The sequence below is a fragment of the Thamnophis sirtalis genome, unplaced genomic scaffold (genome assembly GCF_051295495.1).
Source record: "Thamnophis sirtalis isolate CommonGarterSnake01/CBP01778 unplaced genomic scaffold, rThaSir2_p1.2 scaffold_15, whole genome shotgun sequence".
NCBI classification, from domain to species: Eukaryota; Metazoa; Chordata; class Lepidosauria; order Squamata; family Natricidae; genus Thamnophis; species Thamnophis sirtalis.
In genome coordinates this window covers 23,674,466-23,699,175 of record NW_028261395.1, presented here as the reverse complement: position 1 = coordinate 23,699,175, position 24,710 = coordinate 23,674,466, and the positions used below count along the sequence as shown (strand labels likewise).

Genomic DNA, 24,710 nt, shown 5'->3' with positions numbered 1-24,710 from the left:
GCTGTCTGGCTCCGAAGGTAGCTGATAACTGTCAGACAGTCCTGGCCCCATCTCTGCCTCCAATGCAGAACCCTCATCAGAGCCTTCCCCAGACTCCAGGACTGGTCCATGTTCCTCCCTTCACTGTCCGAATCTGCTGCCAGCTCCGCTGGCCTCTGGCGGGCTACAACACACATCCTTTGAATTATTCCCAAGAACCAAGGATGTTGCAAGTATTGGCATAATATACAGTAGATATGGGACTTTTGCAATTAACAGGTAGACATTTGTCAAGGTGCAGATTTTCTAAGTGCCTATAGTCACTGGGACCACAAAGGCTGGTTTCTGCCATAGTCTTTCAATTTCAATTTTCAGATTTTGATGTGTTGTATAGTTCTGCAACTTTTCTTCTTCTGTTCTACAATCTTCTGGTATTGCCACATAAATTAGCCGCCCTTTCTTCTTTTCAACCATAGTTAAACGTGGCCAAGACTTTATCCAGTCTATATTTGAAAATCCCATAATATTTTAGCCTGCTCATTTTTGACTACTTGTTCCAACTACATGCTCCCACCAATTTTTCATTACTGGTCCATAATCATTTTTACTGATGTTCCAGTGAATCGTTTGGTGACTTTGTTTATACTGGTGTTTACAATCAGATTCTGCATTTGTTTGATGTTATTGCAGGAGTTGAGTCTGTGATCTACTATTTCTTCTGCTTCTTTGCACAATCTTTACTTTGAACTGTTTGATAGTCTTCGTGGCCTTGATTGCATTAGTTCAAATAGTTTGTTCTTGTGCGGCCAAAATCAACCCTTGACTTTTTTTTTTATGTTTAATGTTCCAATAGTAAGCTATTGTCAGGCCTTATCTTTATCCTCTTCCCCCCGCCCTCAATTGTTTGTAGAAATTGACTGTGTGATGCTTTTGCTTATCAGCATGGTCCAGAACAAACAGAATAACAAACAGAGTTGGGAGGGACCTTGGAGGTCTTCTAATCCAACCCTATGCTCAAGTAGGAAGCCCTCTATCATTTCAGACAAATGGTTGTCCAATCTCTTCTTAAAAACTTCCAGTGTTGGAGCATCCACAACTTCTGGAGGGAAGTCATTCTGCTGGAGGAAAATTGTTCCACTAATATTGTTTGTGTTTTTATTACATTATTTCAGTATTCATTTTTTGTTTCCTCTATATTTAGTAAGTTCCAATTTCTACCTTGCATCGGGTTCTCCTCTGTTCTACATCTGCAAAATAGAACCTGTTAACCAATAAATGTCAGTAATGTTGAGAACCACTTTTAAATCATTTAAAGTCTTGTTGCACTGGACCTTGCCTTGTATGGTAGGCTATAAAGTGAGTCTACAGAGCTCCAAGGCCTGTATTTCTCTATAAAAAGTTGGACAGAAGATAATTATTCCAATGTATATCTTATACGAAGGGGCATGTTGGCTCAGTGGCTAAGACACTGAGCTTGTCGATCAGAAAGTTCGGCAGTTCAGCGATTCAAATCCCTAGCACCGCGCAACAGAGTGAACTCCTGTTACTTGTCTCAGCTGCCAGCCTAGAAGTTCGAAAGCATGTAAAAATGCAGGTAGAAAAAATAGGGACCACTTTAGTGGGAAGGTAAAAGCATTCCATGAGTCTTTGGCGTTTAGTCATGCCGGCCACATGACCACAGAGACATCTTTGGACAGCGCTGGCTCTTTGGCTTTGAAACAGAGATGAGCATCGCCCCCTAGAGTCAGGAATGACTAGCATATATGTGCTTTGTCAGAGGTGACATGTTAAAAAACCAATAAAAGGATTGTGACGCAGATGGTGTAACATTTTCCACAATTCTAGGAAGACCTTGTGTTGCCTCTTTGTATGAATATATATCATTTTCAGGGTTCCAAATAACATCCAAAAGTAAATCAGGGTCCAAGACAAAGTATTGCTCACAAAGTTCCAATTTATTAAGAGAGCCATTTTGGCACATCTAGGAAAACAAATCTGAAAGCTTCCCAATTTTCCCCACCCAGTTGAAAGTTCAAAATCTTGCCCTCACACCCACAAGTCCATTACATGGTCCAATCTCCCACTGCCATGCCGGCAGTTCCACCCATCCAGTTCCGGTCAGGTGCAAGACAAAGGATGACTTTGGCTTTCTAGAAAGAATTTTGTTATGGCTACATAGCATTTAACTCCATACAATCCCCCCTCTCATTTTCCCACAATAGAAAATGCCTAGTAGAATAATAGAAAGTGTGGCAGGCCAAAGACCCAAAATAAAAGATGGCTGCAGGCCTGACATGCAGTTTCCCCTAGTTGTAAACATTTCTAGGACTAAATACAGTGGTGGGATTCAGCCAGTTCACACCACTTCATATCCACAAGAAAAAAATGACTGCAGGCCTTGACAATCATAATATTACAACTTTCTTATTTGCAGGGAAAGTTTTGGTCCACTGTGCCATGGGGATAAGCCGCTCAGCCACTCTGGTGCTGGCTTTCTTGATGATCTACGAAAACAAGAACCTCGTGGAGGCCTTAAAGACGGTGCGAGAACATAGAGGGGTCTGCCCAAACACGGGTTTCCTCAGCCAACTTCGAGAGCTCGACCTCCGGTTGATGAGTGAAAAAGGGAAAGCAATGGGAATCCCTTGAAACTTTAGATATAAAATACTTGGACGTTGGGAAGTCCAAGAAGAACAATTGTATCACCTCAGAAATACTTACATACCTGTGATGTTTACAGGCAATGTCATGAAAACTATCTTGTTGGCATCTTGTTCAAGATTAAAGGTGTGCAGGAAACTTGGTATCTGTTCCTACTGGTTCGGACCGGTTCAGCTGAGTAGGTATTAACTCAGCCTGCCATGCCCCCAAACTGGTTCTCTCCACGGTGCAGTAGGTGCCACCATCTTGTTTTTTGTTCCTGTGCATGAGCAGAAACATTTTTTTTACTACTGCGAATGCCCACATCCCTGAAGTGAACCGGCAGTAGCAGTAGCCGGAACCTACCCCTGATCTGTTCCATGTTTGATAATGGATTCCCAGGAATGTATTGCTGGAAGGAGTCCTTGGAAGCACTGAATCTAACTTCCCGCTCTCTAAAGGAATTCATACCCTGTTCAGCCTCTGCTTGAATTGTTCAGGGAAGGATCCAGTGCAGAAGTGGTATTCATCCAGTTCTCACAGGTTCTGGAGAACCGGTAGCGGAAATTTTGAGTACTTCGGAGAATCGGCCAATAGGCTGGCCCCGCCCGCCGCTGCCTCCCAGCCTCCCAGCTGATCTTCTTTTGTTGCCCTGAACAGGAGAATGGAGCTGGAAAGCAGGTTAGTAGGGTGGAGAGGGAATGGGGATTTTACAGTATCCTTCCCTTGCCACGCCCACAAAGCGACACCATGTCCACAAAGCCACGGCCACAGAAACAGTAGTAAATTTTTTTGAATCCCACCCTTAATCAAGTGATTCCCAGGTGAAACCCTAGAAAGAATTTGACCTGAGATGCAGAAAGCAAGATAACACTGGATTGGCTTGTCCCAAACCTGGTGACAATTCCCTAAAGACTCTGGTAAGTTGGTTTTTTTTTAAAAGAAACTTGATATATAAAAGAGTTTGGACAAGAATTCCTGTGCAAAGCTGCTGGAAGAAATGGATTTGTTTGGTTTGGTCTTCATGGGGGTGGATCCAGCCACAGGAATGAGTAATGATTTCTTAATCCAATGAACTGCCAGCAAAACCATATTTAGAAGTGATGCCGCATCTGTTCACCTTTCTTTTCTCCCACAAATCTATCATCAGTGTTGTTCTGACCGAGGCTTCCCAAAAGCACAAAGCTGACTCCTCCACCCGATAAAACCCCTTTTATTTAGTTTAAAGTGAATTTCTCTCCAGCAAAGTCCTGGCAAACAGTCTTTCAAGAGATATCACAACTACAGACTTTTATCAGGCTTGGAGAGCTGCCAGGCCGATATCTTCCAAACACCACTCTGTAATAGACAATAATTGGCAAGAAGTCAGGAACAGATCTTCACCCTAATGAATTGAATTACCATATTTTTCAGAGTATAAGATGCACCTTTTTCCCTCAAAAAAGAGGGTGAAAATCTGGGTGTGTCTTATACACTAAATAAAGCATTTTTGGCCTCCAGAAACCCCACCCCCTTTGCAAAAATGGCTGTGCGTAGCCTTTAGGAGGCTTCCAGACTGCTCCTGGGGGCTGGGAAGGGCTAAAATGAGCAAAAACTGGGTTGGTTTTTGCTCATCCCACCCCCCGACCCCAGGAGCACTCTATAAGCCTCCTAAAGGCTATGCATGCCCTTTGTTGAGAAAAAAAACAGGCCTGTTTTTAAACTTTTTTAAAAATTTGCCTCAAAATCTTGGTGAGTCTTATACTCCGAAAAATACAGTAATTGTCTCCTGCAAACTCCGCTCTCACTCCTCTTTATTCCCTATGGGAGGGGCCATTCATCCTCCTGTGGCTTTACTCATGAGTTGACCCTTGTTCCTTAGCTGTTCCCTTCTCCTAGCAGTTCTGCGCATGCGCACACTGGGAACAGGCTCCAGCTGTTCTTCTGCCCCACTGATGTCCAACTCAGAAGGCAGCTGATAACTGTCAAGACAGCCCTGGCCCCATCTCTGCCTCGGACTCAGAGCCCTCATCAGAGCCTTCCCCAGACTCCAGGACTGTCCCATGTTCTTCCCCAACCTCCTCACTGTCTGAATCTGCTGCCAGATCCACTGGCTGCTAGCAGGCCACAACAAACATAGAGAACTTGTTGATCATTATTTTTACTCTTCTTCCAAGAAGGGAAAGGTATCATAATTTCCCTGCTTTGTTATCTTCATACTGTATTTGTAAAGCAGATGAGTCTCGGGCATTGTTCTTCAATTTTGAGGACTTTAAGATGTGTGGACTTCAACTCCCAGAATTCACCAGCAAGCGTGTCTAATATCTAGGGACATGCCATGAACACCATGACCAATCAGAATGGGGGATAATCACTGGAGCACCGCAATTACATTGGCCTATAAGGAGAAAGCCTCAGAAATAAAATTTTACTAGAATTGGGTCACCAACAAAGGAGAATTAAGTACTGAGTATTAATTGGCTCCTGTTTCCAAGATACCATTTCAGGGTCAAAATTGCATCAAAATAATTCAAAATTACTGAGAGGAACCACGCCTCATGGCACATCTCATAAAGTGATGCAACTACAGATGATGAAGCAAATTGCAGCTTCTGAAAGCTTCTGCGCTGATGGAAAATGCACCCCCAAACTCCTTTCTGGGGTTTTGTTATCCTATTACTCTGCATATCTGAGCCTGTCGAAATTGGGACAAGGGAAGAGATAGCAATACCCCTAGCACTTAGACTTATATACCACTTTATAGTGCTTTTACAGCTCTCTTTAAACAGTTTACAGAGTCAGCCTCTTGCCCCCAACAATCTGAGTCCTCATTTTACCGATCTTGGAAAGCTGGAAGGCTGAGTCAACCTTGAGCCTCGTGAGATTTGAACTGGCAAATTACAGGCAGCCGGCAGTCAGCAGAAGTAGCCTGCAGTACTGCATTCTAACCACTGCGCCACTGCACCACCATGGCTCCTTCCACCACTGTAATGCCTTCCACCACTGACTGAATTGGGGTTTTAGTGTGAGCTCCATCCATTCAATGTTTGGAGACCCCATGCTTTCCTCTGTTGCTCCAGAACCAGAATGGCCCAGCCAGTGGTGGGATTCAGACAGTTTGGGTCAGTCCAGGCGAACCGGTTGTTAAATTGCTGGCTGGCCCTGCCCCTTCCTGCCCCACTCCTTCCAGGAGTCCCACATGTCCTGTTTTGGCTCCCAGGTAAGTGCAGGGAGGCCTACTAGGCCCAAAATGGGGCATGGGGGGTATGGTGCCTCTGCCCTGTGGCCTGTTTTTGCTCCCAGGAGGCTGCAGGGAGGCCTACTAGGCCCAAAACAAGTGATGCAGGGATGCAGCCCCCCCCCCCAATATGTTTGCTCCCAGGGCGGTACAGGAGGCTGAGTGCTGCCTGTCACACCCCTTGGCCACACCCACCATGGCCACGCCCAGCCAGCCAGTCACAAGGGCAAAGAACTGGTTGTTAAATTATTTGAATCCCAATTTCAGACCTGTGGCTGTCGGTGTCTTCGTATTCCATCTTCCCTGTCTGGCTGAGCTCTTTCTTTCCCATCTGGGTTCTGCAACTTACAGTAAATAACAACTTGTGCACTGCTGTCCCCTTACTTGGCTCTTTGTTTGACTGATTTATGGCCCCACTTTCCTTCTGCAGACAAAACCTCCTGAGCCAAGCCAAAAACATAAATAATTCAACACGACAAATGCACCCTGGATCAAGCTTCCCTAACCTTCTCAGGTCCAGATGTGCTCGATTATCTCTAGCACAGAAGGAAGGGAGGCAGGAATTTTTCATCCTCTTAAGACCACGTGGCTCCCATCACAACACTAAACACAAAAACAGAGAGGCAGCAAAGGCAACATTTCCTCCTCACAGGCTTATGAAGGTTTTTTTTTTTAGTTTTGATCTCTAGATATCCATAACAAAAGTTACCCCTATGCTAGTTAGTTTTAAATTTTTAACTGTTCAGCCTCTAGCCATGAATTTCTAATCTTGTTGGGCTTACTTGATGAGCATGAAAAAACTGTCCTAAAATTTTAGAGAAAGGGCAATCTGTACATCAACAGGAATTATCATCTATTTGTGGATATTGGGGGGGAAGGAAGGAAGGAAGGAAGGAAGGAAGGAAGGAAGGAAAAAGAGAGAGAGAGAAAGAAAGAAACAAAAGGGAGGGAGGGAGGAAAAAGAAAGAAAGAAAAAGAAAGAAAGAAAGGGGAGGGAGGGAGGGGAAAAGGAAGAAGAAAAACAAAGAAAGAAAGAAAGAAAGAAGAAAGGAAGGAAGGAAGGAAGGAAAGAAAGAGAAAGAAAGGAGGGAAGGAAGGAAGGAAAAAGAAAGAAAGAAGAAAGAAAGAAAGAAAGAAAGAAAGAAAGAAAGAAAGAAAGAAAGAAAGAAAGAAAGAAAGAAAGAAAGAAGGAAGGAAGGAAAGAAAAGTAAAAAAGCCCTTGAACTGGACATCAGAGTAAATTAAACTACCTTACAGTTTAGTCTGGTCAATTTGTCCATTATATTTTTTTTTAGCATACATGTAGTCCTTGACTACATCCCTACAGTCTTATGATGAACATTCTTCTGCTTGGCAACTGGAATGTATTTAAGAATGGAGGAAGTCAGTTTCACTTAACAACCGCAATAATTCACTTAACATGTATGGCAAAAAAGGTCGTAAAATGGAGCAAGACTAATTTAACAACTGTCTTGCTTAGCAATGGAAGTTTTTGGATCAATTGTGGTCATAAGTTGAAGATAACCTGCATTCGATACGAAAAAGATTGGCTACTTCCAGGAAAAACACAGACACAACACACACGGGCAGGTTTCTTAAGGCATCAGGGTAGCAGCCATTCCAATCTTTGGATGGAAGCTGTTCTGACCGAGGCTTCCCAAGAGCATGAAGCAAACTCCTGATCCCGACAAAAAACCCTTTTATTAATTTGCTGTGAATTCTGCTCATTCACAGCCAGCAAAGTCTTTCAAGGGAGGATTTACAGTCATAGACCATATCTGGCTTGGAGAGTTGCCAGGCCGTTATCTGCAAAAGTTGGCAAGGAGTCTCGGAGGGTCACAAACCAATTAAAGGGAACTAATTGTCTCCTGAAAACTCCCCTCCCTTTTCGCTCCTCTTTTGTTTCCTCTGGGAGGGGCCATTCATTGTCCACCTGTCACCTTACTCTCAAGTCATCCCCTGTCCTTTAGCTGTTCTCTTCATCTGGCAGCTCTGCACATGCGCACATTGGGATCAGGCTCCAGCTGTTTGTCTGCCTCACTGATGTCTGACTCCGAAGGCAGCTGATAACTGGCATACGGTTATGGCCCCATCTCTGCCTCCAATGCACAGCCCTCATCAGAGCCTTCCCCAGACTCCAGGACTGTCCCATCTTCCTCCCTGAACTCCTCACTCTGCTGCCAGCTCCATTGCTGGGCCACAACAGAAGCTGTGCTGGAGGGCAGGCCCTGTGTTAGAGAAGGCGTGACAAAGAATCAAGCCACAAAAAAACAAGCCACAACTTAATTGGAGATGTGCGATGTGAAATGACTGCAGAGCTGTCATTTCAGTGTTTCCAAAGTTGGAGAACGCAACCCAGCTGTAAGCCAAAATGACAGGACACGTGTGATCTTTCAAACTCCATTTGTCTCCCAGTGATTAAGCTAGTAATTGGTGCACAGACCTTGATTGTGTTATAATCACAGCCAATACTGGAGGGCATCACTTAATATTCACACCACAACCAGCAGTGGGCTGCAATAAGCAAAATTTATACTGCAGACCTCAGAAATCACACAAGTGGCAGGCAGCTCCCGCCTGGTTTGGCAACAAGTCCGAATTAACTTTGTACTTATTAAGAAATTGTGTTTGCAGTCAAGAAAAAACTGCCATAAAATAGCACAGATAACCCACATACTGGGCCTACCAACATTTCTCTTAAAACTTACACACTTCTGGATAAGGTCAGTGTGACTTTGCACCCCACTAATGTCCCACTGGCTGCCTAGACTTTTGCAATAACTCTTCTGTGAGGCTCGGATGGTTTTTGCAACTGGAGCTGATTTAAATAGTCTTCTCCTACTGCCCTGCCAGGCCTGGAGAAAACCAGCTGTGTGAAATCACTCCAATAATCATCGGGTAATGAGTGCGTCATTGCAAATTGGCTGGCAATTTTATCCAGCACAGTGTTGCTCGTTGCCTACTAATTGCAATGGCACAACTTTCCAGCTGTTAGGAAAGCTGGCTTGTGTGCTGTTACAGACAGACCAAGAATGTTAAACCTGGTTTGTGAAACAACTTTGTATGGAATGAAACGGCACGCCTTGGGAAGTCCGGCTGAATGGGTGCTGGAATTTATTGTTGGAATGTGTTTCTGTGCAACAACTACAGCAGTATTCAGCTAGTAGAAGGCAGTATTTATAAGTTTGGATCTATGGTATATACTCAATGCTCTTTTGTTCAGAGTAGAGTTTCCTGTTACAGTTATACAGTTGAGCTGTAAAGCACATGGTGACTGTACTCTTTGTTTGCTCTATGTGGTGCTTTATATAAACAGAATTTCTAACAATGGGAAACTGTGTTATTCCTTAGTTCAATGGTTCTCACCCTCAGCAACTTTAAGATGTTGGGAGTTAAAGTCCACTTGAAGAAGCACTGCCCTTACCTGCCAGTGGGCTGCTTCCAGTGACACACCCTGAATATCTGAGGAGCCCTTTAAAACTGCAGAGCAGATCAAAGCTTGTCCACGGCTAATGTGAATCTATAGGATACAGGAATAAAAAAGTCAAATTGGTGGCTGCAATGGCTTAACTGATCCTTTTCTATGTGCATTGCATGCAATCTTGTGAAAAAAAGCAGTGCAGCTTTTTTGGATAACCATTTGTCTGAAAATGGCATAGGGTTGCTTGCTTGAGCAATGGAGGTTGTACTAGAAAACCTCCAAGTTTCCTTCCAACTCTGTTATTCTATATTCTTATCTCTGTAGTGTGTAGCAAAGTGGGTGGAATGAGTGTTGATAGGTGCTTAAGAGAAGGGTTTAGCCTCCTTCCCCCATTGTCTGTATGATAGGCTGGTAGCCTGTCAATCCAGCTCTTTTGAAGCAAACTTTCCAAAGCCACCATGTGCCAAAATGTTGAGCTGATGGGGAAAGGAGGTGTACAAGGTGAAGCTGGAAGGAGCTCTTCCAAGACATTAGGATTAGAGAAACACTTGTTAGTTTCAGCTCACTATCCTTCAGCCAGGTTCCTATGCAGTGGCTGAGCTGCAAAACACAGAAATATAGGACAGATTAGGGCAGGAACGGGTGGGTGGGGTCAACTGACCGGTTGACCAGAACCGCCCAAACCAGGCCAAAACTACAGGTTTGCCCAAACCAAGCCAAACTGGCTGAATCCCATCCTGCTCCTATGTGCCCTGATCTGCAAAGAATATAATGTGGAAAGGTGGGCCGAAGGACGTGTCTGAGATTTCAGTTGCAAGCAGACAATAACACTGCAGAATGGAATGGGACTTTCAGGCTCCCACTCTTGGCCACATCTCCTTCTCCTCCAGGCTCCCACCTCCACCCATTTCCCTCCAGCTTTCCTCCTCCACTGGCCCTCCCCCAGTCATTCTCCTTGGCAAATAGGCCTCCACCCCACATGGGAACCTCAAGGTCCTAGACCGCTGGAGAATGGTGCAATGTATCTATCCCAATTCAAATAAGCCATGGTCAAGGACTGGCCACAAATGGTAGCACCTGGAAATATTACTTACAAAATGGTGCTGCCCTTCCAGGATTAAAGAGAATAGGACTGGTAAGGATTACTGTACTTTTCATAGTATAAGATGCACTTTTCCCACCCCTAAAAGTGGGTGAAAATTGTGGTGCGTCTTATACACTGAATGTTGCCAAAGCACTGGCCACCCGCCGTCCCACACCCTTCGACCATTTTTGGCCTCCATGTGCCACATTTTCGGTCGGTTCCAGGTGGCAGAGAACAGGCTGTGGCAAATGGGCTGTGGCAAATGGGCCTCGGCAGCAGCAAACAGCTGGCAGCAACAACAAACAGGCCATGGCAAATGTTGATGGTGGCAAATGGACAGTGGCAGCACTGAATGGGCTGCAGTGGTCAAATAAATACTGGGTGGATGCTGGGAGACAAAGGCAGATTTTTTTTCTTGTTTTCCTCCCCCAAAAATGTAGGTGTGTCTTATAGTCCAGAGCATCTTTCCCTCCCAAAAAATATGGTATATGAAGCCCCTTCTTGGCAAAGCAGCAGAAAACCTGCAGTTCTCTCATTAGCCAAGAGCGAGAGAGCAGACAGAAGTGGATTGGAGAAGCCAACTTTCTTTTCTAATTTAATTTAAACTGGCCACCATGCACCAGCGAACTAATAGTGACCCAACCAGAGTACAGCAGTGTGTATTTTGATTGCAGGTCTAAAAGTAGCATTAAGGTTGACCCAGCCTTCCATCCTTCCGAGTTTGGTAAAATGAGGAGCCAGATTGTTGGGGGCAAGAGGCTGACTCTGTAAATAGCTTAGGGAGGGCTGTAAAGCACTGTGAAGTGGTATATAAGTGTAAGTGCTAGTGCTATTAAACCTGTGCACAGAAGTAGCTCACATAAAGCCAGCATCGCTACCTCTTCCAAGGCCAGGTGTCCATTCTTCTCTCCTGTGGCTCAAATCAAAAGGGCCACCGAGGTCCGAGACAGCAATTAGAAGGTGCCTGCAGCAGTTGGAAATGGTCTGCGATGGCTTGAGTTGGGGGTTGGACTAGATGAACCTCCAAGGTCCCTTTCAACTCTATTCTGTAACTAAGCTGGGCAGATTGTATTGTCCCAGAAGCATTTAAACAACTGAACCCAACTAAACTATTCACAACTTTAAAATGTTTTTTTAATGGGTCAGAGATGAGGCAACAGCAACGTACCGTATTTTTCAGACTATAAAACTTTCCGAACTATAAGACGTACCTAGCTTTTGGGAAGAAAAACAAGGGCGGGGGGGGGGGAATATGCCTCCCAACAATTGCTCCCTCTTTGCAGCAAACAGCCTGATCAGCTTCAGCACAGCCTGATTTAGCACAAGCATCTGATTGGCAGTTGGATTGGCCTCCACCTATCAGCTGTTCCAGGCTGCGGAGATTGCCACCATCCATCACCACCGTTGCCGCCCATCTCCACCACCACCTATTGCTGCCTCCACACACCCCATTTTTGCCCTCACATGTCCCATTTTTGGCCTCTACGCATTCCATTTTCAGCCTGTTTCAGGCAGCCATCTCTCCCTACCTGGAACATGCTAGAAACGGGATGCGCAGAGGCTGAAAATGGAGCACGCGGAGGCGGCGATAGGTGGTGGTGGCAATGGGCAGTGACAATCCCCTCAGCCTGGAGCAGCTGATCGGCGGTATTCCGGGAGGCCAAGCCAACTGCCAATCAGCTGCTCATGCTAAATCAGGCTGTGCTGAAACTGACCAAACTGTTTGCTGTTTGCTTCAAAGAGGCAAATTGCTGGGAGGCAGAGGCTGGTGGATGGGAACTGGCAGGTAATGGGGCTTCAACAACATTCACTCTATAAGCCGCACAGACATTTCCACCCACGTTTCCAGAGGGGGGGAGTGCATCCTATATACGGACAAATATGGTACTTTAAAATAGGCATCTTTGTGTCACAGTGAGAAGCAGAGGCCGAGGAATCTTTTGATGGACTTCAGAAATGCCAGCTGTAAAGTCTGATTGACACTCAACACACCAGCAGGTCAAGCATCTTCCTCAACGCTCATTGAGATTCCTGGGCGTCTTACATGGATTACGCATGGATTACTGAGATTCTGTCAGGGAAGTGCTCGGAATGCTCTGGAGAGCTGCTTAAGAGTTTACTAATTCTGAAGGGACAATCATCCCTCCAGAAAAGCCTTCTTAATCCAAATTACCTGAGGTTTTTGTATAGGTGTGTGGGTGTGTTTGTGTGTACATTTGAGTCAGTGTTGATTCCTGTGACTTCCTAGGCAAGACCTTTGCAGTCTTCTTGGCAAGGTTGTGTTCCCTCCCCCCACCCCCCACCCCCCACACAAGTGGGTTGCCCTTGGCCTTCTAAGGCTGAGAGAAAACGATTGGCCCAAGGTCATCCAGCTGGATTTGTGCCTCATGACAGAATAAGTTGGAAGGGATCTTGGAGGTCTTCTAGTCCAACCCCCTGCTCAAACAGAGAACCCTATACATTTCAGATGAATAGTTGTCCAATTGCTTCTTAAAAACTTCCAGTGTTGGAGCACCCACAACTTCTGAAGGCAACTTCTGTTCCACTGGTTGATTGTTTTCATTGTCAGGAAAGTTCTCCTTAGTTCTACGTTACTTCTCTCCTTGATTAGTTTCCATCCATTGCTTCCTAGAATAGAATATTTTAGAATAGAATACAATAACAGAGTTGGAAGGGACCTTGGAGGTCTTCTAGTTCAACCCCCTGCTTAGGCAGGAAACCCTACATCACTTCAGACATATGGTTATCCAACATCTTCTTAAAAACCTCCAGTGTTGGAGCATTCACAACTTCTCCTGCCTTCAGGTGTTTTGGACAATAGATTGTCACGCCCCCCGCCCCTTATTCTTCATGTAGTATTTTATCTTATAGTTTCCTGGTTTCCACCCTGGTGCTTTAACCATTACCCTTCCTGGCTCCTGCCTGAGATATACTGATGATCTATTTTTGCTTCCTCAGGTTCTGCTGCCTGAAGAATTTCATTCAACAGCTTTTCCAAGGCCAGGGATAAACAACAGAAACGGCAGAAAAGTTGATAATGGTAGACCACGACTTTTAAGAAGGTTTTAAAACATATCTTTCTTAGCCTACATGGGTGTTTCGATTTTTCTAACCCTTTCAGTCTTTTCTTTTCTATTATTATTTGCTTTTTGGCATTCATAGACCACCTAGGAACTGTGGTGATGCGTAATTGAAAGTAAATATTTAGAAAGAGAGGAAACAGTTTAAAAATGGGGCTGCTCCTATGAAGCCCTATGAAGCGGTATATAAGTCTAACTGCTATTGCTATTGCTATTGCTATGTAAAATAGAATAAAATGACATAAAATTAGATTTCAGTGTCACCCTTACAATCTACCCCAATCAGTCCCATGTATGCAGATCTCAACCGAACCATTTTGTTTAAGTGCTGTGCTGTGTTAAATGTTATTTTCAGGTTCTGGCTGCACATAAAATAAGTTGTTTTGATATGAGGATACCAGAGGATGGTAGAACAATTACAACTGAAGCTGGTTCAAACTTATAGCTGGAGTATTGGGCCCTGGGAAACTCCCCCAAATTTTGGATTTTGGTGGCCTTTGTGTTGTTTGTCACTTGCACCTAAACACATTTTTTTTAAAAAAAATATTCTTTCAAGATATAAGTTTTAAAAAACTGAAATTTTGAAATTTTGCAGTTGCGCTGTTCTACCAAGATTCTGAAGAGAAGAATGCAAAGAGGCCAGATTGGATTCTCGAGCAGGGTGTGTGTTGGGATGACCATCGCCATCTGGGATTCTGCATCTGAACAAGGAAAGCTTGTCCAGATGCCAAGGCATTTGCTCACTCATTCTCTGCGAAGCTGTCAAATCCTATAAATTCATCAGCGCAGGCTGTCAGAGGCAGACATATGGTTTACAAGCCTTCCAACTGCATTCAGAAGCGATTATATGGTACAAACACTTCTTGCTTGCAGTTTCACCATTTTAGGCCATCAAGTTATGCAGTTTAGCAAAGTAGCGAAAGGTTTGTTCTTTCCAAGGTCCTGGTAAACTACTTCTTGGTGGTGTAGAACATGAGTGTGTTTTCAAGGGCTGCCTAGCAAGCAACAGAATAAAAAGAATCATGGTGTTTTTTTATTTTTATTTGCATGAGTAAGACTATGCCTCTCCTGGCCCTCTGAATCTCAACACCTTCAATAAAAACATCCCTTTCAAAATTTAAAAGCATCTCACTTAAGCAACTGTAATCATGTTGTTTTTTTCTTACTAGCCATAACCCGGCATTGCCTGGGTATTTATTTATAGGGGGGAAATGTCCGGATCAAATGTAATTTCTAATGTTGGATTCTCCCCCTTACCAGAAGGAGCCCCTTGTGGATTACTGTGAAGCTGTTACCATGCGCTACACAGTAGAAGCCCTTTGAAGGCACAACAGGCCGTATCTTAACAGAACACACCTCCCCCAAGTCTTACCCCCCCCCCCAAGTATTTTTCTCTGGTCATCTGTGTACCAAGTTTGGTGGAAATTGCTTGAGGGGTTCCAGAGTTATGCTGGAACACACACACACACACACACACACAAACACACACAAACACACACATTTTATATATAGATTTGGAGAACCGAAAAATCTTTAACTTTCTATGGGTCTGAGATCCCTACATTTGTTTAGCTTTCCTGTCTCACATTTTTCCCCCAATCATTTCCTCAGTCTAGGAGAGGGGTCTCCAAATTTGGCAACTTTCAGAGTTGTCGACCTGGCTGGCTGAAGAATTCTGGGAGTTGAAGTCCACAAGTCTTAAAGTTGCCAGGTTTGGAGATCTGGACTCTAGGATAACATCAAGTAATGTAATCAAAAGAGACATGCCCAGGAAGATCTGTTGGGGAAAGGACAAAAAAAGGCAAGCAACTCATTAAAAAGGGTGCAGGCTTTGGTTATGTAGTTTTAGCCACCATCTTGATTTTTGACCCTCTCTGGGGACACACTGACAGTGGCTCCAGGTTTGGGCTGGATTGGGCGAAGCGATAGTAGCAGTGGCAGGAGGCTCCGCCCAGCCACCTGGACGCTTCTGCACATGTGCTGAAGTGTTGCACACATGGGAGTCTGTCCAAACTGGTAATAAAAATATTGGCAACCCACCCCTGACTGACACCTAGCCCCAAGAAATTCAACCTCTCCCATTTCCACAGTGAACAAGACTGAAACTCAAAGGATAGGACGAAGGGCTAACAACATGGCTATCCATGGGATATGGTCAAAAAATTCAGAATAGCTACCATGATGCTCTGTTCATAGCTCTACCAGTTTTATGTGCATTGCAAAACAGAACTGGACATAGGACCTTTGATCACCCCCATCGTGGTCATCATTTTAATTTATTTGTTTTTTAATCACACCGTGTGGTACAAAAGTGAAAAAGAAAAAAAATGTCCAAAGCTGGAAAAAATCGGATCATTTCTCTATTTATTTTTATTTATTTGTATTCTGCCTTTATTATTTGTACAAATAACTCAAGATGGCGAACATATCCAACACACCTTCCTCCATCTATTTTCCCCACAACAACAACTCTGTGAGGTGAGGTGAGCTGACAGAGAGGAACTGGCCCAAACTCACCCAGCTGACTTTCATGCTCAAGGTGGGACTTGAACTCATGGTCTCCCACTTTCTAGTCTGATGCCTTAACCACTAGATTACACTGACTTATTTGTATAGCAATAAGACTTATATTTTTTCCAAAGGAAAAAATTGCAGATTACAGGAACAATTTGCACAACTCAAGTGACCCTGAGCATAAAAGTAAACCTCCAAGTGTTTCAAGGACCCTCTAAAAGGATGCAAATGACCAGCTGTCTGCAAGGAATATAAATCCTTTCATTCCCCACCGTCCAAGCAGAGCTGAAGAAGCTTCTTGGATGAGAAGCGAAATATCTTCAGAGAAAAAACCAGAAAGTCCAGTTGCCTTTTGAAAAGAAGCATATTTGGGACAACCGTGACATGGATGATTGATCTCCATAGACATATGATGCACAGTATTTCTTTAAGTGCTTTTTTTTTCAAATATTTTTCTTTGATTTAATGTTTTTCTATCCCCGCTAGCTAGAAAAGACTTGCCCAAGCAGCTGGCTGTGTTTTGCTAATTCTAATACATGTTCATCAAACATCTGCTTCATTCAGGAATAACAGAATGTCTTTTCATTGCATCTTCTCCCTCCTCCATTGTCAGTTATTTTATAATTGTAATGTTATTATTGCAGCCAACGTTCTGGCCATCATTTAATCGTTGCGTGTCCTATTTATTTTTAGATTCCTATTATCATTTCTTGGGCCACCTCAGAACATCAACTACATAGTCTCACAGATGCCAGCCTATCAAAAAGAAAGAACCATGCATAAGAATCCTATTTCTGTTTTTCAAAAAAAATAAAAAAAATATTAAAAAAAACCAGAACCATTATTTACACACAGCTGTCTCTGTGCTGTATTGCTACTGTTTTCAGAACTTATGGAAGTTTCAAACTGTGCTTTAAGCACCAATAGAAGAGACTAATTGTAGTTCAAAGTGGAACTGTGGGCTCCTTGGTACTCTCTGAGCATTGTTGTTTTCTTGCAGATGTTTCCAACTATGTAAATCATAAGTAAATAATTGTGGAGTCTCTTCCCCCCCCTCCTGTTTTTATAGGAAGCAAAGTGTTTATTCCAGTGAGACCAGTCTATTGGGGCAACCTGGTCTATTCAAATATGGGACAGCGCTTACTGCTTCCGCTTTCGCCTTTCAGCCCCAATCCAGGAACCTTCGCAGGCAGTCGCTTTCCAACAAACTATTTTTGTGCTGAATTTATATTTTGCCAACAAAGAAATAAAGGGAAACTAGTATAGATCTGGTGCTGGAGAAGACTCCTGTGAATCCCTTGGACTGCAAGGCAATCCAACTGGTCAGTCCTAGAGGAGATCAACCCTGACTGTTCTTTAGAAGGTCAGATCCTGAAGAGGAAATTCAAATACTTGGCCACCTAATGAGAAAGAAGGACTCGCCGGAGAAGAGCCTCATGCTGGGAAAGATGGAGGGCAAAAGAAGAAGGGAACGGCAGAGAATGAGGTGGCTGGATGGAGTCACTGAAGCAGTCGGCATGAGCTTAAATGGACTCCAGAGGATGGTAGAGGACAGGAAGTCCTAGAAGAATGTTGTCCATGCTGTTGCGATGTGTCAAACACAACTTTGCAACTAACAACAACAACAATCCTTCATTTTTCATTAAAACGGGCAATTAATTTCTTGTTGAAGTCCAAAACCCTGTAGCCTTTTTGTCCCTATTTGATAGCCCAGCATTCATTCTAACTGGGTTTAGGTTTAATTTATTTTCTTTTTCTTTATGACAGATATGTATCAACTCTGCATCCAAGAACCTTTCCTTTTGACAATGTGGGTTTTCTCCCACAACATCACTCAACTGGGGTTTTTAATGTACATTTTTATTGCTAAATGGTTTTGCAGTTAAGCAACTGTGTTAAAGTGCTTCTCTCTGGAAATCATTCAGAAAGCTTGCATGCAGAAGAAGACCTCTTCTGGTGCTTAATAAACTTCACTTCTTCTCTGTTATCACGTTTTGTTCAGGGCAGATATTATTCTTCTTTTTTCATGTTTTATGTGTATGATTCAAATATTGTTCAAATTCCTGTTTCGTCTTTGTTATCAGACCTTAAGCTTCTTGCTTATTCATTGATGTGTTTTGGTTGTTATTGAATTTGCTTTCTATCTGAATTTCTTTTCTTTTTTGTCAAGTTTTTTATTTTATATTGCTTATACATATCAATGCGTGAACAGCGTGATACCTGGGTATCATATATTTTAGTACATATAAACATAATATTATTACTCATAGTTATTACATTTCATTTCATATTGTTTAAATATACCTACCGTAATACTACCACCATTTAATTTCTAAACCTCCCTCTTATAAAGTTAGAAATAAGAGGGGAATGTGCTTGTGTGTGTATATATATATATGTGTGTGTGTGTTTGTGTGTGTGTGTGTGTGTTGTATTTGTGCTGATAAATAAATAAAGGGAGACTAGTATAGATCTATTTCAAGCTATTTAGCTCTCATCAGCTAGCCATACCCTTACTGGGATTCGAACCTGGGCTGTATTACATATTATGCAGTTGTGTTAACCACTAAGCCACAAGGTTCTCCTCCTTTATCAGCTGAGCCAGGGAAATAGGTATGTATTTAGTGTATTTATATATTTATATTTAGTGTGTGTGTGTGTGTGTGTGTGTGTATCTATATATCTATATCTATGTCTATGTCTATGTCTATGTCTATATCTATATCTATATCTATATCTATATCTATATCTATATCTATATCTATATCTATATCTATATCTATATCTATATCTATATCTATATCTATATCTATATCTATATCTATATCTATATCTATATCTATATCTATATCTATATCTATCTATCTATATGTCTATATCTACACACACACACACACACACACACACACACACACACACACATATATATATATTTAAAGTCACAACCCCTGGTATACCCAAATATGGGAGGAAGTTCACTACTTCCATTCTCCGTCCATCGGCTCGTCATAAGAGCCATACCTTTACTGGGATTCGAACCTGGGCTGTCAAATATATACCTTTCTCCCTGGCTCAGCTGATAACGGAGGACAGCCTGTGGCTAAGTGGTTAATACATCTGCCTAATATGTAATACAGCCCAGGTTCGAATCCCAGTAAGGGTATGGCTAGCTGATGAGAGCTAAATAGCTTGAAATAGATCTATACTAGTCTCCCTTTATTTATTTATCAGCACAAATACAACACAAATATAACAAAAGCAACAGTAAAAATATTGCGTTTCTGTCTGGATGGACTCTTATGACGAGCCGATGGACAGAGAATGGAAGTAGTGAACTTCCTCCCATATTTGGGCATACCAGGGGTTGTGACTTTAAATATATACCTTTCTCCCTGGCTCAGCTGATAACGGAGGACAGCCTGTGGCTAAGTGATTAATACATCTGCCTAATATGTAATACAGCCCAGGTTCGAATCCCAGTAATGGTATGGCTAGCTGATGAGAGCTAAATAGCTTGAAATAGATCTATACTAGTCTCCCTTTATTTATTTATCAGCAGAAATACAACATACATACATACATACATACATACATACATACATACATATCACCACAGATAAAATCAGCAAAATTCTCCACAAAGACAATATCAAGAGAGCCTTCAGCACTGTCCAAAAAATAACCAACATCTTAAGAAACCCCAAAGACAAAATCCAGCTAGAAAACCAAGAGTTTACGAAATACCATGCAAAATCTGCCTTGCAACATACATAGGACAAACAAACAGGAGAATAAATGCACGCATCGCAGAACACAAGAACGCAGTAAGAAAAAAAGAAAAAACTTCCTCCCTTTTCCAGTACCTTAAAGCTACAGGATATGAAATTAATTTTGAAGAAACCAGGTTAATCTCCAAAACTGAGCACTTCAACAAGAGAATAATTATGGAAGCTGTCAAAATAGAGAAACATCACACAACATGAATAAACGTGATGATACCTCCTGCCTACCAGACATCTGGAAACCAGGCCTAGTCAACAAACGAGCCTCACCTACCACTCAGGCCATTACAACACAAAACAACAACGGACACACAGCCAGCACCAATCAGCACCAATCTACCAATCATGATGCAGCCACAGATCCAATCAATCCACTTGATGAAATGGGGCCAGCACTCTACACCCCCCACCAAGGTTTGTATGTATGTATGTATTTATGTATGCATGTATGTATGTATGTATGTATGTATGTATGTATGTATGTAATTCTATTCTAACTTTTATTCATGTCACAATTGTATTCAAAGACATTTCTTTTCTGTCTTCCATCTTTCATCTGCTTTATTATTCATATTTCCCTTATTTACTATAACTCTGCATGTCTATATATATTAAAGTTTCATTCTTCACTCTTTCATTGTTCAGTGTTTCAGTTGAATTTCTCAAAACACTTCAGTCCTACTGCTTAAGAGAGAGATGCTTTGAATCTACGAACATTACAAAATAGTTCTCCTCCTTCTTTGTTTTGCTTGGCATGGGATCACAAACATCTGAAAAAATAAGTCCTTGTGCTTGGCTAGCATGAATTCAAGCCCAGGGAAAATGTTTCTTCTTTCTTTTGTTTTTAAACAATAGTCACAGTTTGTTCTGTATTTTGCAAGGACAAATATTCAGTCCAATTGCTAAGTTTTTTTCTTAATAATGGACTCATTTCTTTGATCAAATGTCACCCCCCCTTTTTTAGTATGTTTTATTTGTAGTTTTCCTTTAACAACCAACATATTTTGTGGACAGTGTAATGACTGGGTCAATACATTTTTTACACAGTGCTAACAACAATAATAATGCAATTACGTACAGATAGTGTTTTTTATCTCCCAACTTCCAACCTTAATATGCTCGGTATAATTATAATATTCTTTTATGTATCAATGTACATAATACTATTTTCTCAATTTGTACTTATTTCCCTCCCTCCCTCAATTATGTATGATTGTTGCGATGTTGCTTTGTACTTTTGGTAGTCCCTGTTTACTGACTGCCTGAAGCAGCAGCTGTTTGCATTTACAACGGTGCTAAAATAATTTTGCAACCAAATTTATGATTTCATGGGTCACTCTGTCTTTGCATCTCTCTCTCTCTCTCTCTCTCTCTCTCTCTCTGTCTCTGACTCTCTCTCTGTCTCGCTCCATCTCTCTCTCTCTCTCTCTCTCTGCCTCTCTCTCACTCTCTCTGTCTCTCCATCTTTCTCTATATATATATCTGTCTGTCTCTCTCTCTCTGTCTGTCTCTCTCTCTCTCTGTCTCTGTCTGTCTCTCTCTATCTGTCTTTCTGTCTCTCTCTCTCTCTGTGTGTGTGTGTCTTTCTGTCTCTCTGTGTGTATCTGTCGGTTTCTCTGTCTCTCTCTGTCTCTCTCTCTGTGTCTGTGTGTGTGTGTGTGTGTCTGTCTGTCTGTCTCTCTCTCTCTCTCTCTCTCTCTCGCACACACACATCTGTTCACCATTACATTCAGTATGCCTGTCCTGTTCCTGACCCATCTCCCTTTGCACACACTTTCTTCCCTCTCATAAGGCAGAGAGAATGCTTAAATAGACTACCTCTTCCCGAGCTGAGTGGGTCCCTACAAACTGCTAAGGGCAAGTTCATAAGCTCAGCTCTGTAACCTTAATTAACCTGCTCACATGTTCTGCCAGAAAATGACAAGAATAACAGAGTTGGAAGGGACCTTTGAAGTCCTCTAGTCCAACCCCTTGCTCAAGCAGGAGACCATATACCATTCCAGACAAATAGCTGTCCAATCTCTTCTTGAAAACTTCCAGGGATGGAGCACCCACTATTCCAGAGACACACCATTCCAATGATTAGATGTTCTAACTGTCAGGACATTTCTTCTTAGTTCTTGGTTGGTCCTCCATCCATTGCTTCTTGTCCTGCCTGCAGGTACTTTGGAGGAATCTCCTCTTTTTCAGCTCTGATTTGATGGTGGGAAATGGAAGGATTTATACTCCTTGCAGAGAGCTGGTCATTTGCATTCTTTTAGAGAGTCCTTGAGGCCACCTGGAGGTTTATTTGTGATTTCAAGGTCACCTAAGTAGTGCAAATGAGTGTGGACCTTTTTGGAACTGCTGAAAAGACTGTGTGAAAAGACAAAGGCCACTCTTTTGAAAACAGCAAAGTCCACATTTTGGACAGACGACCGCTGGTTTAGAACAGGGGTCAAAGAGGCCATCTATGTCAAAACTGAACAGCCCTCTTTCAACAGAGAGGGAGAGGGAATTCAACATCATCTATCTCCAGCCTACAACAGTCCTTTCAGCAGTTCCAAGAAGGCTCCACACCCATTTGCACCACTCCAAGGTGGCCTCAACAATTCTCTAAAAGGATGCAAATAACCAGCTGTCTGCAAGGGGTATAAATCCTTCCGTTGCCCACCATCCAGTCAGAGGTGAAGAAGTTTCTTGTATGAGAAGCAAAACATCATCAAAGAAAACCAGAAAGTCCAGTTGCCTCTTGAAAAAGCACCTTTGGAACAACCATGACCTGAATGGCTGAGAATCTCCATAGCCCCTCAGTAAGTAACTGTTTTTGTTTACTACCTGAGTTACAAGAATCTCCTCAGACTATTTGTCACCCCCTGGGATGACCTGATAAGGCTTGATGGATCTTAGGGAGATCAGGTTATGTTCTTTGCAGTTGTGTAACAATTCCAAGTTGAGTCCTCACTTGACCCCCACCCTTCCAGCCTAGCTGACAGTTTACCAACAAACCAGCATTCTTTTAGTTGGATATGCATACAAATAACACTGTTATAAATACAATTTTAAAAACCATCGGTGTGTTAAATGTGAAGGCAGCCTTGCCATGGTGCTGAGAGAATGTCTCACTGAAATAGAGAGCAGGGAGTTTTTATCTTTTTTCAGTATTCCCTTTTTGCATTTTTTCTGCTTTGTGCTCCAGCATCTGTTGGGGATCACTATTTGGAGGCAAAACTGGTTAAGGATTAATACACTCACATTTAATCTAGACCACCTGACAGAGATATTTGTAGGAGATGACCAGGCTGAGCCTGAGGGAGGGGGAGTTAAATGCATCATTAGTCTTGAGTCCCTTTGTACCCACAAGAGATCTCAGTCAAGCCCACCATGAATTCCTTCTACTCTTATCTGTTGCCAATTTGCTTAGATGGTTAGTAATTCAGATTCCTGTAGAAAGCTTAAGCTTCCAATAAACTTTTATATTGATTTGAACTGCAATATGAAAGATTCTGGATTATTAAGGCGGCGGCGGTGAGGCCCCTCCTGAAGAAACCGTCCTTGGATCCAGCAGTTCTTAACAACTATCGTCCAGTCTCCAACCTCCCCTTTCTGGGGAAGGTTGTTGAGAAGGTGGTGGCCTTACAGCTTCAGCGTACCTTGGAGGAAGCTAACTACCTTGACCCCTTCCAGTCTGGCTTCAGGCCCGGTTACAGCACTGAAACCGCTTTGGTCGCATTGACCGATGATCTCTGGAGAGCCAGAGATGGAGGCTATGCGTCCATCCTGGTTCTCCTCGACCTCTCAGCGGCTTTCGATACCATCGACCATGGTATCCTTCTGCGACGACTGCGGGAGGTGGGGGTGGGCGGCACTGTTTTACAGTGGTTCTCCTCCTACCTCTCGGACAGGTCGCAGTCGGTGTTGGTGGGGAGGGAGAGATCGTCCCCGAGGCCCCTAACCTATGGGGTGCCGCAGGGCTCGGTTCTTTCCCCCCTGCTATTTAACATATACATGAAACCGCTGGGCGAGATCATTCGGAGGCACGGGATTAAGTACCATCAATATGCGGACGATACGCAGTTGTATCTGTCCGCCCCGTGCCAACTCAATGAAGCGGTGGACGTGATGAACCGGGGCCTTGAGGCTGTTAAAGACTGGATGAGAGCTAACAAACTGGTACTCAACCCGGAAAAGACCGAATGGCTGTTGTGTTTTCCTCCCAAAAATTTGGCTAACGTTCCATCAATCAGGCTGGGGGGGCAAAATTTATCCCCCTCAGATAGGGTCCGCAACTTGGGAGTCCTCCTGGATCCACAGCTGAGTTTTGACCACCACTTGTCGGCCGTGACCAGGGGGGCATTTGCCCAGGTTCGCCTGGTGCGCCAGTTGCGGCCCTACCTGAACCGGGAGGCTCTCACAACAGTCACTCGAGCCCTTGTGATCTCTAGGCTGGAATACTGCAATGTGCTCTACATGGGGCTGCCCTTGAAGAGCATCCGGCGACTTCAGCTAGTCCAGAACGCGGCCGCGCGAGTGATCATGGGCGCACCACGGTTCGCCCATATAACACCAATCCTCCGTGAGCTGCGCTGGCTACCTGTTGATCGTCGGGTGCACTTCAAGGTCTTACTTACCACCTATAAAGCACTCCATGGTAGTGGATCTGACTATTTGAGAGACCGCCTCCTGCCAATTACCTCCCTGCGTCCCATCAGATCGCACAGAGTAGGCCTCCTCCGAATTCCATCCGCCAGCCAGTGCCGACTGGCGACTACGTGGAGGAGAGCCTTCTCAGTTGCAGCTCCGACATTATGGAACAACCTCCCCGTGGAGATCCGTACCCTCACCACAGTCCAGGCCTTCCGCACAGCCCTCAAGAACTGGCTATCCCGTCAGGCCTGGGGATAGGATTACACTAACCCCGCCCGAATGTTGAGTGAATGTTGTGTTTTTACGATTAATTTTCTTTTAATCACGATTCTTTTCTTTTTAAGTCTTGTCTCGCACTCCCTTCCCT

At 43.3% G+C, this 24,710-nt stretch overlaps 1 protein-coding gene and 1 long non-coding RNA gene across 7 annotated transcripts in view; both read left to right on the top strand.

Moving 5' to 3' along the window:
• The window catches only part of LOC106546023 (dual specificity protein phosphatase 13B), a 34,557-nt gene extending 31,779 nt beyond the window's left edge, over positions 1 to 2,778 (top strand). For 5 of the 6 annotated variants that reach the window (XM_087702162.1, XM_087702161.1, XM_087702159.1 and 2 more), the window contains one exon: positions 2,414 to 2,778. In XM_087702162.1, coding sequence (XP_087558288.1) covers positions 2,414 to 2,628 — 215 coding nt within the window. In that variant the 3' untranslated portion in view covers positions 2,629 to 2,778. The remainder of the gene's footprint in view (positions 1 to 2,413) is intronic. The other variant, XM_087702164.1, reaches the window with a different exon arrangement.
• A 10,846-nt stretch (positions 2,779 to 13,624) lies between these two features.
• On the top strand, positions 13,625 to 17,922 carry LOC148042525 (uncharacterized). Its single transcript, XR_015695135.1, has 2 exons — positions 13,625 to 14,271; positions 16,629 to 17,922. It is a non-coding gene; the product is annotated as an uncharacterized LOC148042525 (long non-coding RNA).
• The last annotated feature ends 6,788 nt before the right edge of the window (positions 17,923 to 24,710 follow it).